This window comes from Gadus chalcogrammus, chromosome 4 (assembly GCF_026213295.1).
Source record: "Gadus chalcogrammus isolate NIFS_2021 chromosome 4, NIFS_Gcha_1.0, whole genome shotgun sequence".
Classification (NCBI taxonomy): domain Eukaryota; kingdom Metazoa; phylum Chordata; class Actinopteri; order Gadiformes; family Gadidae; genus Gadus; species Gadus chalcogrammus.
In genome coordinates, this window is record NC_079415.1 from 33798362 (window position 1) to 33816529 (window position 18168).

The 18168-nt window shown below is 45.4% G+C and overlaps 1 protein-coding gene across 2 annotated transcripts in view; it reads left to right on the plus strand.

The window, feature by feature from the left end:
- LOC130381360 (NACHT, LRR and PYD domains-containing protein 3-like) overlaps window positions 1-17994 on the plus strand; it is a 34609-nt gene extending 16615 nt beyond the window's left edge. For both annotated transcript variants that reach the window (XM_056588941.1, XM_056588942.1), the window contains 7 exons: window positions 1756-2034; window positions 5409-7185; window positions 8635-8805; window positions 11901-12074; window positions 12624-12797; window positions 12976-13022; window positions 14238-17994. In XM_056588941.1, the coding sequence (XP_056444916.1) occupies window positions 1756-2034; window positions 5409-7185; window positions 8635-8805; window positions 11901-12074; window positions 12624-12797; window positions 12976-13022; window positions 14238-14791 (3176 nt within the window). In that variant the 3' untranslated portion in view covers window positions 14792-17994. The remainder of the gene's footprint in view (window positions 1-1755; window positions 2035-5408; window positions 7186-8634; window positions 8806-11900; window positions 12075-12623; window positions 12798-12975; window positions 13023-14237) is intronic.
- The last annotated feature ends 174 nt before the right edge of the window (window positions 17995-18168 follow it).

Sequence of the window (18168 nt, forward strand, 5' to 3'; positions counted from 1 at the left end):
GTCACCATAGCAACGCCGGTAAACAAACCCCGCCGAATAGTCGAATCTCTGGACTGAAAAGGCAGATCTGATTCGACTCAGAAAATTCAGTCGGGGACCCTGAATGAATCTGTAAACTGGCAGTTTACACAGATTAAGATGTTCAAATGTATTTAAAAAAGGTTAAGCTAAAACATGCTTAGATAAAGTTGTTAAATTTTGTTGTTTAAAAACGCAAAAAGATGTAATGTTTCAGAAATATGTTTAAAAAATATGTTAAAAAAATTGTTCCAAATGTTTTAAAATTATGATCGGAGATGTTTGAAATGTGTAAAATAATTAAAATAGCTTTCAAAACACAGGTATTTAGAAAAGAAAAATGGGGGGGGGGGGGGCTCAGCTGAATTTTTTTCTCTGAGGGGGGGCTCACTCTCTCACACTTTGAAAACCCCTGGAATAGACAGTATTCGTAATGTAGTCATTCATGGCGTTAGCCTCAAGGAAGAGTGAGGGAAAAAACAAAGTATATTCGAAAGTATATGGAACAAAGCCACATTACTATAAACTATGGAAGGTAAGATGTGTTTATCTTAATGCACAAGGGACAAACTGTTGAATTTTGCTGTCAGATTTTTTTTTTGTTGAGTTTTTTAGGTTTTAGAGTTATTGATCTGAACTAGAAACAAGATTTTAATGAACTGTTGTGAGTAGGGGTGTAACGGTACACGTATTTGTACCGAACCGTCATGGTACAGGCACTTCGGAGCGGTTACAGAGGTGTACCGCGGTAAGTAAATGTGGCGTTCACAGCGGGCAACGATCACCCAATAGTCGAATAGTCGGAGTCAGGTAAAATAATGAATGTGACTCGTTATTTATTACACGGCTCTTCTCAATGCTGGTGAACGCTCCGTTGACTTGCATGGGCCTTCACAACTTCCGGTGGTGAATAGCGTCCTCGGTTGCTAAGCGACGTCAACGTCTTTCTCTGCTGATCAACACTACGAATGCTGGTAACAAATAAATTATAAAAAGACACACCATGTGAAGTTACATTTTTCACCGTCATGCAGGCTGTGTTCTGCAAAATAAATAAATAAATAAATAGCGATCCGTTTTCGGCGCATGTAGGTCCATCTGCCTAAGCCCACGTTGAAATAATTTTGATGTTGAATGTTGATGGCGCAGTTGTTGAAATAAATAGATTGATTACATACAAATCATAAAAGCATCTCCCTGTGTCATTGTGTGTGCGTGTATCCGAGGTGCGTGCGTGAGTGGGGGGGTTCTTGATTGAGCGATTCTTTAATATTCGAATACTTCTGAGCGAATATCGAATAGTATTTTGGCCAGAAATGCACATCCCTAGCACACGCATTTGAAAAGGCACCACCCAGGTGTTACTATCACTGTTGCTGTGCAAACCCAGCTCTAGACACCATTTCAACAACCCCTGTCCGGGAATTCAGAAATGCAAATGACATAACCAAGTTTATTGGTGTTTTCTTTGCTGCTGATCTACGGCCATTCTCCGTTGTTGACAAACAAGCAGTTTTTTTAAATTCTCCCCTTAACTATGAACCGTACCGTACCGTGACTTAAAAACCGAGGTACGTACCGAACCGTGACTTTTGTGTACCGTTACACCCCTTGTTGTGAGTGAACAAGTTGGTGCAACAAACGGTTTTATCTTTACCCCAATAAAGACGAGTTTAATGAATCAACTATCGTGTTTGCTCATTGTCATTTCATATTGCCTTTTGATTTCTCTTCCAGGGGAGCTTGGAAGGATCCGTTCTGAATTTGTGCAGAGAGTTTCAATCCAAGCAATCAAAGGTCTCCTTGATGACCTTTGGCAGCAGAAGGTGTTCAGTACTGAGGAAAAGGACTCTGTGATGGAGGAGCAGAGGAGCAGAGCGGACCAAGCACGTTGTCTGATCGACATGGTGATCTCTAAAGGGAAGAGATCAAGTCAGATGATGATCGATAGTATGAAGGAGAGGGACGAACAGTTATGCATCAACATGGGTCTGATCTCTTCTTCTTCTGGTGTGGGTGAGTTGTTACCATTAATCTACTTTTTAAAGAAAGAGAGGGGAGCTTCTTTGTCCTTTAATCCACTGGGATCCAGGGATTCATTATCATCCACTCGGGATTGCATTTGTGTGGAATACAACTTACCTTTTTTGAGAGGTAGAGGGTTTACTTAGTGCTACTGTATTCCTTGGCTCAATGGTGTTATTGATAGTTTGACAGGATCCCTTTTATAGTTTGGTAACCCTCACCCCCATTTCTAAAGGGGTAAAACTGAATCTATATTTTTGTTGAGTGGTACATCTTCAGAAGGTGGAACTTGACCTGCCTGTGTGTGGATTGTCTTTGTCTTTTTATAAAACCCGCTCTGCAGGGCGGGATCTGTCTGATGAGCGCGAGAATAAATATTACACTGATTGTCCCAAAGGTTGCGCTATGGCAACAGTCCAAAAATGCAAACTTTGAACAAACATATCTCATAACCGCTTGAACTTAGAGTCAAGATGAACCCCGTCAAATTGTATCCATATCGGGCTATAGGGAGTGATAAAACAATTAACTGAAAATGCGACCTCTCAAAAATTGTACCTAGATCGGGCGATAGGGGGAGCTATATCAATTAGATGAGAATGCAGACTTTGGACTCTGACCTTTTTCTTCCAAAGTCTTGAAATCCTGTAGACGTTTGTATCTCCTCATGTTGAGCAAATGTGCCTAGGAAACCCAGAACCTGTAACCAAATGGCGGCTGGACGTCCAAATTATCCCAATCAATGATAGGTGACTAAAGGCGGGGTTAACTTGAGTCAATCATCACTAAACTTAGTGTATTTAAAGAAGCATAGGTCAAGGTTAACCAGGCTGAAGTTCATCAAAATAGAACTATAGGGCGCGCTAAAGCGATCGATTGAAAACATTAAAGAAGCATAACTACTCAGCCTTTTGACGGACGGTCATGAAATTTTGTATAGAAACAAAACAGGTCTTAATTGTCTTCGTCAGGGTCTTAATGGTCTGCGTTACAGTCTTAATGGTCTGACAGGGTCTTCATGGTCTGGGTAAGGGTCTTACTGGTCTATTAGGGTCTTAATGGTCTGACAGGGTCTTATTGGTCGGCTTTAGGCTTGGCACCCGTAAAATGCCGCTTGCAGCTTTAATTGTTATCATTATTATGATTTTAATGCATGGCATGGCCTACTACAGTATTCATTCATGCAGCCCCTATGTTTTTTTTTTACACAATCGACTTGCTATTTCTATGATGTTTCACACATATGGACAATCTTTGACATCGTAATATTTAAATTAGGCTAATTGTTTGCATGTTTGTGCTGTGTATAGCCTATGTGTGTGTGTTAGTTCATGTTACAGTTCCGACCTACCAAGGCACGTCAAAATAGCAACACCAACTGCGCTATCCGCTAGGGTACTTAAACCAGGATTTCTTCGGTCAGTTGCGCAACTGCTTCATCGATCTGTAAGATAGCGCCATGTATCATTTGCGCCAGAACACGCCTCTGCTTTTCGCCAACACGCCTCTCAGGGTGCAAGTTTAGTGGCGAGAGTTTGCTGCGGGGGGAAGTCAGCTCTGCGCCGGGTGCAAACTAGCAACGATACATGCGTCGGTGTAAAAAGTCAATTGCGCTGGGTGAAAGATAGGGCCCAATGTGAGACTTATGCATTTCCAACTTCAATGTGGAGACAATCTTTCCAATTTGGGGTTAAATGGTTTGATCCAGATATTTAGGGTTATTGTGGGGGTTTCAGGTTAAATTATTGTATGCAGATATGTAGGGTTATAATGGGGGTATCAGGTTAAATGGTTTTATCCAGATATGTAGGGTTATTGTGGGGAATCAGGTTACATGGTTTGATCCAGATATGTAGTTTTATAGTGGGGATATCAGGTTAAATGGTTTGATCCAGATACGATAGGTTATAGGGGGGGTATCAGGTTATATGGTTTGATCGAGATATGTAGGGTTTCATCAACTCCGTTCTCGTCCAACTACACTGGCTCCCTGTCTAACACCGGATTGACCTTAAAACCCTTCTGCTCACCGACAAAGCCCTCCACAATGTGGCCCCCACTCATCTCCCCGACCTCCTCCAGGAGGTCAGGCCTTGCCGCTCCCTTCGTTATCCTCAGCTGGTCTTCACCGTCCCGACCTCCCGCCTCAGCCTAGGGCTCTCAGCACGGTGGGTGCTAGGGCTCTCAGCAACGTGGGTGCTAGGGCTCTCAGCACCGTGGGGGCTAGGGCTCTCAGCATCGTGGGTGCGAGGGCTCTCAGCACCGTGGGGGCTAGGGCTCTCAGCACCGTGGGTGCTAGGGCTCCCAGAATCGTGGGTGCTAGGGCTCTCAGCAATGTAGGTGTTAGGGCTCCCAGAACCGTGGGTGCTACAGCTCTGGGCTGAACTGAAAGAGACGCCTTGACAACATTCAAATCTCTTCTCAAAACACATGTGTTACCACTGGCCTGCTCGCTGTATTGACCCCCTACCGTGGGTTCCCCTTGTATCCCCATTGTGCTGCTGATCTTACCCCCTCCTACCTTGGTCTCCTCACTGTTCTTACCCCCTCCTACCTGGGTCTCCTCACTGTTCTTACCCCCTCCTACCTGGGTCTCCTCACTGTTCTTACCCCCTCATACCTGGGTCTCCTCACTGTTCTTACCCCCTCATACCTGGGTCTCCTCACTGTTCTTACCCCCTCATACCTGGGTCTCCTCACTGTTCTTACCCCCTCATACCTGGGTCTCCTCACTGCTGTTCTTACCCCCTCATACCTGGGTCTCCTCACTGTTCTTACCCCCTCCTACCTGGGTCTCCTCACTGCTGTTCTTACCCCCTCCTACCTGGGTCTCCTCACTGTTCTTACCCCCTCCTACCTGGGTCTCCTTACTGTTCTTACCCCCTCCTACCTGGGTCTCCTCACTGTTCTTACCCCCTCCTACCTGGGTCTCCTCACTGTTCTTACCCCCTCCTACTTGGATCTTATATCTTGTTTTGATCATGCTGTTGGCGATGCAGCTCTTGCGGTTTTTGACTCTAGATTTTTGGTGTTTTATGAATTGTAAGTCGACCTTGGGTGTCATGACCTTGGGTCCTAACTCAGTGGAAGAGATGCAACACTATCTTGTTATATCAGCATGTCATTTTACACCGATTCACTATCATTATATTACTACCATTAGACCAATCATATTGCTGTGGAAGAAAGGAAATAGTCATGAACATTTTGAATCTGTGACATGCAGTCTTTGTCACGATCAGCTTCTCCCACCACAAGTTATGAAGCCACTAAATATCATGAAGTTGATCATTCAACAGGAAATATTGACATGTTCCCACTGTCACCATACACTAACTGATGTCTTCTGTTATTTTCTCATTTAGAATCTGCTGCTGACGTGTGCCAACAAAAAATTAAGTCTCTTTTAAAGAAGAAGTTACGTCGTGTGTTTGAGGGAATCGCTAAAGCAGGAGATCCAAGACCTCTGAATGACATCTACACAGAGCTCTTCATCACAAAGAGAGGCAGTGGAGAGGTCAACAAGGAACATGAGGTCAGACTGATTGAAACGGCTTCCAGCAAACCAGCCATGGAGGAAACACCAATCAAATGTGGAGACATCTTTAGACCCTTACCTGGACAAGATCAACCAATCAGAACAATAGTGACAACTGGAGTGGCCGGCATTGGTAAAACCATCTTAACACATAAGTTCACTCTGGACTGGGCTGAAGACAAAGCCAACAAAGACATAAACTTCACGTTTCTCTTAACTTTCAGAAACCTGAATTTACTAAAAGAGAAAGAGTTTAGCTTAGTGGAACTTCTTAATCACTTCTTTATTGAGACCAAAGAAGCAGGAATCTGCAGATACGACGGGTTCAAAGTTGTCTTCATCTTGGATGGTCTGGATGAGTGTCGATTTCCTCTGGATTTCCAGTCCACCCCGACCTTGGCTGATATCACAGAGTCCACCTCGTTGGGTGCGCTGCTGACAAACCTCATCAGGGGTGACCTGCTTCCCTCCGCTCGCATCTGGATAACCACACGCCCTGCGGCAGCCAATCAGATCCCTGCTGAGTTTGTTCACATGGTGACAGAGGTGAGAGGGTTCACCAACCAACAGAAGGAGGATTTCTTCAGGAAGAGATTCATAGACGAGAAGCTGGCCAGCAAAATCATCTCCCACATAAAGAAATCACGAAGCCTCCACATCATGTGTCACATCCCAGTCTTCTGTTGGATCACTGCTACAGTTCTGGAGGACTTCTTCAAAAAATCCCAGATAGGAGAAGAGATGCCCAACACCATGACTCAGATGTACAGCCACTTCCTGAGGGTTCAGTCCATGCAGGAGGACAGGAAGTATGGTCGGAATGCTGAATCAGATACAGACTGGAATTCAGAGAGCAGGGAGATCATTGTTTCTTTGGGAAAACTTGCTTTTAACCAGCTGGAGAAAGGCCACCTGATATTCTACGAGGCAGACCTGGCAGAGTGTAAAATCGATATCAAAAAAGCCTCAGTAGTGATTACCCAGATCTTTAAAGAGGAGTTTGGGCTGTACCAGGACAAGGTGTTCTGCTTTGTCCATCTGAGCCTCCAGGAGTTTCTGGCTGCCCTTTATGTCTTTCGGTCCTTCATCCACACTGGTGTCAATCTACTCTTAGAAGAACAACCAACCTCCGGTAAAGATCAACTCCTCCTCCTCTACCAGAGTGCTGTTGACAAGGCCTTACAGAGTGAGAACGGACACCTGGACTTGCTCCTCCGCTTCCTCCTGGGCCTCTCTCTGGAGACCAATCAGGAAGTCCTCCGAGGTTTGCTGGGAAAGACAAGAAATAGCTCACAGACCAACAAGGAAACCGTGTCTTACATCAAGAAGAAGATCCATGGTAAAGTTTCTCTCGAGAGAAGCATCAATCTGTTCCACTGTCTGAATGAGCTGAACGACCGTTCTCTAGTGGAGGAGATCGAACAGTACCTGACATCAGGAAGACTCTCCGGAAAATCTCTCTCTCCTACTCAGTGGTCAGCTCTGGCCTTTATCCTACTGACATCAGAAGAGGAGCTGGACGTGTTTGACCTGAAGAAATACTCTGCTTCAGAGGAGGCTTTTCTGAGGCTGTTGCCAGTGGTCAAAGCCTCCAAAACGTCTCTGTAGGTTCACTGATAACATGTATCACAATACGCACAACACAATATACCTTATAGTAGAATATAAAAGTTATGATAACATAGAAAACATTGTTATATTATAACATGTATCTCAATATACACAAAATTATGTTGTGTAACAAGGTTGAAAAGTCTAATTAAATTTATTTTTTATTGACTATTTATTATTTCTTAAGAAATAAGGAAAGAAAAAAATTATATTTTTTAATAATAGTTAAATAGTATTTAAATATGTAGCTATATGTATAAATAAGTAATTATTGATACGCATAGATTCATAAATATACGTTTATTATTAATAACAGGTAACCCATTATTAAAACATTTTAACCTTGTTCACTACGTTTGGTTACATGGACACTGTTTGGGTTTAACCGTTAGGATGCGTTGACACAGAGACGTCCGGGTCATCTGGGGGAAGGGTGAGAGGTCACGAGTGAGAGGGAAAAAGGAGAGAGAGGGAAGAGACAAAGGAGGAGAGTACTTAATCCTTTGTAGAGATCGCCCAGCTAAATGATATTTAAGCATTTACTTATTAGTTGTAACCAGTAGCGGCACCATATAATTATGATTGCAGGAGCTACGGGGGGCTAGATTGTTTATAGCAGAGGCTGATATATTTTGACGCAAAAAATATTACTACACACTACAATATGATACGAATCAAACATTCAAATCACACAACAAGCAGCAACGGTCATCAACACTTACACAAATGAAAAACATGATTTCATCGTTCAGTTTTGTTACATATAAGTCAGTTCGATGTCTTCATATAATGATATACATAAATACTTATTATTATATTATTGTGGCGATCATGGCCGGCTTCACCACGTGCCGCATTTGATCCTGGGAGGGTCGCTGCCGGCACTGAGGCAGTCGTGGTTGTGGGCGATAGGATGTGTGTTTCAGGTGTGTGTGTATGTTTACATAAAGTCTCTCTCAGGGTAGTGTGGATAATGGGACACGAGAGTGTCAGACTCTTATAACATAGGCTCCTGTCTGGTCGTTCCCGTGCTTCTCGCCACATTATTATTAAAAACATATTTCATATTTGACTTGGGGTTTTGGGAGGGGGGGCTTGGCCTGTTTCAGGGGAGCTCAAGCCCCCGCTAGCCCCCTCCCCTTGTAACCGCCGCTGGTTGTAACCCTGATAAACAAAACATCTCTGTAGATGAACTATAGCATGTATTACAATACAACACAAAAAATACATAATACTTCAATAAAAAGTAAAATTAATATACTATACGAGTCTCAAATATTGCAAAAAACTCCAATATTGAATAAACATAAAGATCTAATGTATATATTAGTTAAATGAATAAGACATCGACTCAAATTAAAGATTTTCAACACAAGTCCTTCATTATGTTGAAATTAAAAGATCTAAGTTACTTTAACGTGTTCTGTTTATTGTGTGTTTAGGCTGAATGGCTGTCATCTGTCAGAGAGATGCTGTGAAGCTCTGGCCTCAGTTCTCAGCTCCAGCTCTAGTCTGAGAGAGCTGGACCTGAGTACCAATCATCTGCATGATTCTGGAGTGAAGCTGCTCTCTGCTGGACTGAGGAGTCCACACTGTACACTGGAAACTCTCAGGTTAGTTTCACTCAATGGTCAAACAGTTACACCACAATTTCCACATCAGAGGACCAGTATTGATCTGCTGTGCCCCAGTAAAATCTCCCGTTCGAGTTTTAACAAGGTCCATATTTGACAGTGGATTAATTTAGTTTGATAATAAAGGTCAAATAATGGATTATTTTCTAATCCACAACATCAAAGAAACGCAGTTTAACCCAAAATACAAGCTGAGGCGCGCACCTTGCGGTCCGGGTCCGTACACCGCGGCGTGCACATTACTGTCCGTGCACGGCAGTGTGCATGTCGTATCCCATCCATGCAGTTTAGTGTTAAATGTTCTGTAATTAAAATAAACATTGCCCTGATGTACACACAGCGTTGTTTAGGTTTTTTTAGTCTGAGAAGCTACGTAGGCAGTGTATACCGTTACCAACCCCCGTTTTGAGTCACTGGATCCACCCCCCCTCTGCGCTCCGGGACCTCCCACTTTTCAAATTAACGTTATCTCTGATAGGGGGTCTGTTTCTGTTTTTACCACCAGCGCCTTGACATCTCTTTCCTCACTAACCAACTCTTTATCCTCCTCCTCCTCCTCCTCCTCCTCCTCCTCCTCCTCCTCCTCCTCCTCCTCCTCAATCAAATACCTACTTATAATAACCGGCTTCAGATTGGATAATATAATCCAATTAGGATTAATCTTCTTCTCTGGGTCATCCTGAATAGTGCATTTCTTTACATGCTCTTGAATAGTGCTGCGGTGACATTTAAATTAAACTTTGCACAAAGTACAAACCAGTGTTTTAGTTTTCTGATTAACCCTTATAAGGTGTTTGGGTCTGTGGGACCCGTTTTCAGTTTTTAGCTTCATAAAAGTGATACAAATAATTATTTTTTTGAACTAAGATTCATTGGCTTTGGCTCATTTTCTGTGAGGAACATGAATCAGAAAACATTTTCAATGACCCCCCCCTGTATACCCCCCCCATCACATTTATATTACACACAGGGTGTTCGGGTCCAGTGGACCCGGAGCTAGTTTAAGTGTGGAAATCATAGGTTCTGTGCACCCTCATTTTCCCTTTCTCCTCTGTGTGTGTGTGTGTGTGTGTGTGTGTGTGTGTGTGTGTGTGTGTGTGTGTGTGTGTGTGTGTGTGTGTGTGTGTGTATGTGTGTGTGTGTGTGTGTGTGTGTGTGTGTGTGTGTGTGTGTGTGTGTGTCTGTGTGTGTGTGTGTGTGTGTGTGTGTGTGTGAGAGGGGGAAAGAGAGGGGGGGAAAGAGAGAGGGGGAAAGAGTAAAGCAGGTGAATGGGCCCTTGGTGTGAGCACCCACAGTGTGCACCCACTGTTCCCGCACAAGGTTGCAACATTGGAGCACCCAACACTATCAAGCTTGGGGACCTGACACTATAAAAAAGCTCTGTCAGCGTGGTTCAATACCACAACTGATCAAGATGGCAAAGCGATTCTCTGTTCAGACTGCCTTACAGTTGATATTTGAAGAGACAGAGGGTTTTGATGGTGATGCAGAGGAAATAGTTTCGGAAAGTGAGGATAACATTTCAGAGTCTGACACTGAGTTTGAAGAGGAGGATGAGCATCAGCCAGCTCCGAAACGTAAAAGAGACTCAGGACTAGCCCTTCAGCAGCCAGGACAAGCCTGCGAGCAGCAAGCCCCAGGACCATCCCGTGAGCGGGCAGGACCAGCCCGCAAGCAGCCAGCCCCAGGACCATCCCGTGAGCAGCCAGGACCAGCCCGCGAGCAGCCAACCCCAGGACCAACCCGCGAGAAGCCAGCCCCAGGACCAACCCGCAAGCAGCCAGCCCCAGGAACAACCCGCAAGCAGCCAGCCCCAGGACCAACCCGCAAGCAGCCAGCCCCAGGACCAACCCGCAAGCAGCCAGCCCCAGGAACAACCCGCAAGCAGCCAGCCCCAGGAACAACCCGCAAGCAGCCAGCCCCAGGAACAACCCGCAAGCAGCCAGCCCCAGGAACAACCCGCAAGCAGCCAGCCCCAGGAACAACCCGCAAGCAGCCAGCCCCAGGACCAACCCGCAAGCAGCCAGATGTAGGACCAGCCCGTCAGCCAAAAAGAAACACTGTGAAGTGTGTGGACCCATGATGGACAGAAAAACACAATATACATGCAACCAGTGCAAAAAATACATATGCAATACACACACAGTGAGACTCTGCCATTCATGTGTGGTATAGTCTGATATACGTATAATGGCCGTGTTCAAAGGCTTTAATGTGTTGTTCAGACAGATGTTATTGAGTATGTTTCAATTTCTAATAATGTTGATTATTTCCCAGTTATGCCTGTTTTATGAGGCATTTCCTTATTTTGTTGCATTTTAATACAAAAAGAAACAAAAACGAGTGGCACCTCTATTCATAAATGTGATTTAACAAAGGTAAAGTGAACAAATTTTACATATGTGTTGTTTATATTACTTGCAATTGGAATGAAGTAACCATCTGGTGAGTATTTTAAAAAAAAAGCTTGAGTATGTTGAATTAAAAGGCAATGGGTCCACCAGACCCAGCAGCACCTCCTGTGTAACAAAAACACGAACACCCTATGAGGGTTAAAGCAGAGTGTCTTCAGGGGAACTTAAGTGGGTCGTGTTTCCCAATAGAGCGATCAAGCTGGCGCTGCAAAACAGCTGCACTTTAACTCAGCACTGAACTAATCCTTGGCAGTCTGCGTGCATCGCAGCGCCATTACCACTCATCTTATCAAACACAAGACCTCAATCTCACTCTATTTGTGTTGCCATGACAGTAAAAGGTGTACCTTGGATTCAGTTTCTTAATGATGGTATAAGGTGTTTGTTTTATTATATTCCTATTCTATTCATAATCATGTAGATAGACAGTAAGGTGGACTTTAGAGTAAAGTTAAATATTTTTTTCTTCTTAGAACTGAGTATTTTTATGGACATTTTCTGGAGTTTGCTGAATTTTTAGTTATCTGAATTCTAAATTAGTCATATTTTGAAGATCTACTGTATTGACATTTAGGTAAACTAATAAAACATTTCTAATAACAAATTTCAAATGCAAAATGAATCACAGTTCCTAACGCATTCTATTTATTGTGTGTGCAGCCTCAATGGCTGTGATCTGTCAGAGAGATGTTGTGAAGCTCTGGCCTCAGTTCTCAGCTCAGACTCCTCTAGTCTGAAAAAGCTGGACATGAGTACCAATGATCTGCAGGATTCAGGAGTGAAGCTGCTCTCTGCTGGACTGGGGAGTCCACACTGTACACTGGAAACTCTCAGGTCAGTTGTCAGCCTCTTCTTCAAACTGGTTATTCTAGCTTCCAGTAAGTGCTGCTCCTGCCTAATTTCTGTTGCTCTTTTCTCTGCTGACAAAACACTCCCTGGTTCTACACAATGTTAGAACCTGTGAAGAAACAGTCTTAGCGTACCAAACACAGCAGACTTCTCCTGACTCTAACTGAACAATATCTCATTGAGCTGTAGCTATTGAGAAAGGAGCATTTGTTTAAGATCCTGTCACATCCAAGTGAAGGCAGTTCTGCTGTCTGTGATGTCATCTCCCCACTTCCTCTTCCTGTTGTCAGACTCTCAGGTACAGCTTTGTCTCCATGAAGTATCAATACAGCTTTTACTTGTCTTCAATGTTGAATGAATACACTTTATAAATGTGGTTACTTGAGTAGAAACTGCTCTCAACCAGATACAATAAAGTGTGTGTGTGTGTGTGTGTGTGTGTGTGTGTGTGTGTGTGTGTGTGTGTGTGTGTGTGTGTGTGTGTGTGTGTGTGTGTGTGTGTGTGTGTGTGTGTGTGTGTGTGTGTGTGTGTAGCTTGTCTGGCTGCCTGGTCACACAGGAAGGCTGTGCTTCTCTGGCCTCAGCTCTGAGCTCCAACCCCTCCCTTCTGAGAGTGCTGGACTTGAGCTACAATCACCCAGGAGACTCTGGAGCTGCGCTGCTCTCTGCTGGACTGGAGGATCCACGCTGGAGACTGGACACTCTCAGGTATGGAGAGGACAGCTCACCACTTTGAGGGACAAAGTCTCCTACCAGGATTCAAGCTGCTGCTAGATGAAGTGGTTTGAAGAGGCAGCTGTCACTCATGTTGTGTAGAACGTGATGAGACGGCAGATGATGAAGGTGAATGTTTCAACATGCTGCTCTCACTTTGTTTCCCCCCCAGTGTGGAGCACGATGGAGTGTGGAGGCTGAAACCAGCTCTAAAGAAGTGTAAGTGTCTGTTGATTCATCACATCACACACTCACTATTGAGATGGAAAGTCCATCCACACAGCAGGAAGTGAGGTCACATCCTACTGGGAATGAAGATGATGGCTGACATCATGTATCTTACGTATATTAATACTGTCGACCATCACAGTCACCGGGCTGAGGGGGGAGGAGTGTGGGGTGGGGGGTGGGGGGGGTGACTGAGGGGTGAAGGGCTGAGGGTGAGGATAGGGTGAGGGGGGGGGGGGGGAGGGCCGGGCTGAGGGGGGAGGAGTGTGGGGTGGGGGGGTGAAGGGGCTGAGGGGGGATGTGACCGGGTTAGGGGCCGGTGAGGGGGAGGTGAAGGGGGTGAGAGAGAGGGGGCTGAGGGGGGGGGGGCTGAGGGGGAGGACTAGGGGGGGAGGGGGAGGGGGGATGACCGGGCTGAGGGGGGGCTGAGGGGGAGGGGGTTGACCGGGCTGATGGGGGGGTGAGGGGGAGGGGGAGGGAGGTGACGGGGCTGATGGGGAGGCCTAGGGGGAGGGGGAGGGGGAGGGGGGTGACGGGGCTGAGGGGGAGGACTAGAGGTAGGGGGGAGGGGGGGGGGATGACCGGCTGAGGGGGGGCTGAGGGTGAGGACTAGGGGTGAGGGGGAGGGGGGGGAGGGGCTGAGGGGGAGGGGGGGGACCGGCTGAGGGGGGGCTGAGGGTGAGGACTAGGGGTGAGGGGGAGGGGGGGTGAACGGGCTGAGGGGGGGATGAGGGGGAGGGGGAGGGGGGTGAAGGGGCTGAGGGAGGAGGGGGAGGGTTGTGACCGGGCAGTGAGGGGAAGGGGAAGGGGGGGTGACGGGGCTGAGGGGGGGATGAGAGGGAGGGGGCTGAGAGGGGGATGAGAGGGAGGGGGATGAGGGGGGTTGGTGAGGGGGAGGGGGGGGCTGATGGGGAGGGGGCTGAAGAAGAAGAGAGAGCGATCACAAAAAGAAAGAGAATAAAAAGAAGAAGAGCAGCCTGGATCCAAGGAGAGATGTTTGTTGTTGATGTTTTCATAATATTGTTGTTGATGTATTCATAACGTTATTGTTGAGGTGTGTGTATCTATGTATGTGTACATATGTATATGTATGTATGTGTTCATATCTATGTATATGTACACAGAGCGCAGGAGAACAGTACTAGTGATGATGATGATGAGGATGAAGAGCGGTTCAGCAGCTCATCATGTCTGGTTCTCCCTCAGATGCCTGTGACCTCACACTGGACCCCAACACGGCCCACAGAGAACTCTCTCTGTCTGAGGACAACAGGAAGGTGACGCTGGTTAGAGAGGACCAGTCGTATCCGGATCACCCAGACAGATTTGACTCCCAGTACCAGGTGTTGGGTAGAGAGGCTCTGACTGGCCGCTGTTACTGGGAGGTAGAGAGGGGAGGATGGGTTGGTATAGGAGTGACATACAGAGGAATCAAAAGGAGAGGAGGGGGTGGTGACAGCAGGGTTGGACAGAACAACAAGTCCTGGGTTCTTTATTGTGATAATGGTCGTTACTATGTCCGGTACAACGGTACACAGACAGCCCTCCCTCTCCCCCCCGCTGGCTCCACCAGAGTAGGAGTGTATCTGGACCGGCCTGCTGGCTCTCTGTCCTTCTACAGAGTGTCCCCAGGTGGAGGAGGGTCCTCAGACACACTGACACACATCCACACCTTCTGCTCCTCCTTCACCCAGGAGGACCTCCTCCCGGGGGTGGGGGTAGGGAGGTGGAGGGGGTCAGCCTCTCTGTGTCGGTTGTAGAAAAAAAAAAAGGGACCTCCTGACTGAGCATGGCCCCTGCACACACACACACACACACACACACACACACACACACACACACACACACACACGCACACGCACACGCACACACACACACTGACTAACACACACACACACACACTGACTAACACACACACACACACACACACACACACACACACACACACACACACACACACACACACACACACACACACACACTGACTAAACCCTGTGTGTCTATAACTTACTTGTGTGTGTGTGTGTGTGTGTGTGTGTGTGTTAGTCAGTGTGTGTGTGTGTGCGTGTGCGTGTGTGTGTGTGTGTGTGTGTGCGTGCGTGCAGGCGTTATTCGATTGCCTGGTAACCATGGTTACTAATATTCACACTGGTTTCAATAATACATTTGATGGTATTTCCCATCTTTGCTGAGCAGAGAGTTTCGTTCTAAAGTTCAGTGATTGAAACCAATAAAAGCCCGGGCTATGGAAGTGTTCCGGTACCACTGTCATGCACCGACCCGATGTCAAGTGGACCGGGTTGAATTCACTGCGGGTCTCTCTTCTTATATCCATCTCACCAAAGATATTTTATTACTGTCCTTCTCAACACTCTCTGATCTCACTAAAAGGCTGGCAGCACAACACAGCAATAACGACGAGATGCGCTGTGCGTAGAGAAGAAAGAATACCCACGTTGAATTTGCAACATTTGGCAAAAAATTATTCTAAATCTGCCCATATATGGACACGCCAGAATTGTTGCATCTGTGGCTGCAGGTAATTTAATCACAAAGAAGTATACTCTACGGGGCTATTTTCATCATTATTATTATTATTTTAATTTTTTTAGACGGCACAGCGATCCAGGGCTATTCCCAAAGATCCGGGGCTATAGCCTCGAATGCTCGAATGCTGTAGCCTCGGATGGGTTCTTCAATCTGATTGGTAGTCACACTGGAGATTAGTTTTCCCCCCCTTTTTCGGGGATAATGTTCCCCGTTTTGATCTCGGACGTTTGGTTCACTTTTTTATCCACACCTTGTGTCCTCAGCGTCTCTGTGAAAATTATAGTCTCTCTCGCTCTTGCTCTCGCTCTGAGTCTGATGACACACGTGAACACAAACATGCATATGTGAACACACACACGCGTATATTACCACACACACACATGCAAGCGCACACACGCATATATGAATTAACATAAAGACACACACATATAAACATACTATACTATATAGGAACCCAAACACGCAGGCACACAAACACGTGTATGTGAACACAAACAAACACGTATATATGAACACACACACGCGTGTACATATTATAAACACTCAAATATACACGCAGACACACGCATGCAAACGCGCGCACACATGCACACGCCGCACGCGCATCTATGAACACACACTCAAGTTATGAACACACACACTTACTCACATATGAACACAGACACGCACAGACTACACACACATGTATATATAAACACACACACACACACACACACTGTGTTTTGATGATTTATATTCATGTACTCAACTATAATCCAAATGCTACATTTTCTGGGGCTTCTTAAAGTTGATCTTGATTAACCATGAAAGGAATACATTTTTTAAATCTTTACAAAGACTATATTTCTAATGTTTCTGATTGATTGGTGGTAAATTGTAACATCTTTATGCTACAATATTGTGTCTATTTTCAGACGTTAACAGTTTCATACTGCGGGGCTCTGATATCAGTTTATATTTGGATATGCCTCACATGATGTAAAGCAGATTTTATATTATATTCGTAATGCAAGCGGTCGAAAAGCTATAGATCATGTTGCGATGACTTTAAACTGAGTATTGATTCCTTGTGTTCTGTGGGGAAAATCAAAGCAGCAGAACACACCTGTTTATGATTAGTAATGTCTGTCTGCTGCTTCTATTGTTTGAGTCCTTGTGTTTATTGTGTTCATGTAAGGGACTGTTCTTCTATTGTTTGAGTCCTTGTGTTTATTGTGTTCATGTAAGGGACTGTTCTTCTATTGTTTGAGTCCTTGTGTTTATTGTGTTCATGTAAGGGACTGTTCTTCTATTGATTGTGTCCTTGTGTTTATTATGTTCATGTAAGGGACTGTTCTTCTATTGTTTGAGTCCTTGTGTTTGTGTTCATGTAAGGGACTGTTCTTCTATTGTTTGAGTCCTTGTGTTTATTGTGTTCATGTAAGGGACTGTTCTTCTATTGATTGAGTCCTTGTGTTTATTGTGTTCATGTAAGGGACTGCTCTTCTATTGTTTGAGTCCTTGTGTTTATTGTGTTCATGTAAGGGACTGTTCTTCTATTGTTTGAGTCCTTGTGTTTATTGTGTTCATGTAAGGGACTGCTCTTCTATTGTTTGAGTCCTTGTGTTTATTGTGTTCATGTAAGGGTCTGTTTTTCTGTTGTCCTGGTTAATAAAGCATAATGGTGATAAACAACTCAGTGGATCCTCTGAATGTTCTTTTGTGTTCAGCAGAGGATCAGTTTACACTTTAAGGTCGGGGGTTCACTGAATAAAAAGCACAACAGAGGCTTCGTCTACACAACATTAATAACCAGGACACCAGCAAGTGCATTTCCACCTCAGACTCATACGCCCGATGAGGGACGGAGTATGGAGAGAGTTCTAGACGCGAGCCGACAGGAAACAGCCCAGCTACTGGTGTCCCTCCAGAGACGAGCCTTGCAGGCTGGTTGATGCACCACCTCCCCGTCTAACAGGACCCTGAGCCTCCATGTTGAAACACACAGAGGTGTGTGTTTGAGGCGCTGAGCTGCAGAGGAGGAACCTCTTCTTCTCTGGGTGCGTGGGAGGGGGCAGTAGGATGGACGCGTCTGATAAATGAGTCGATAGTAAGATGTGAGGCCGTTTATCAAAGCCATGCTTCAGTCCTGTTATTGCGTGGGGAGCCACTAGGGGGCGGTGAATCCACCTCGGTGGGGTTCACCTTCTGACCAACAGGACCAGGGGGAAGGAGACTGTGTGTGTGAAGTGGCAACCTATTTGCACCTCTTGCAGGACGTTTCAGTCCTCGTGTTTTCCGTAAGGCAATAAGCGCCAAAAAGGTAATCCAAGAAGGAAGCGAGGCAGATGGAAAAGGAAGAAAGCAGCGATTTATCCTCAGAACATAGTGAACAAACATTGAACCAATAATAAACGTTTCGTAGTAAAATACTGGGTCACCACATAGTAATTGACAGGAAGAAATCACTTGTTTGTATTTAAATGACGGTTATCTACGGTCAGAAAGCCGTTGCTCCCGTCATGCTCTGAGAACTCAATTAACTCAGTCAACTCAACAACTCAATCAATTTGTGGTCGAAGGACAAATTAAGACGCATTAAAACTTC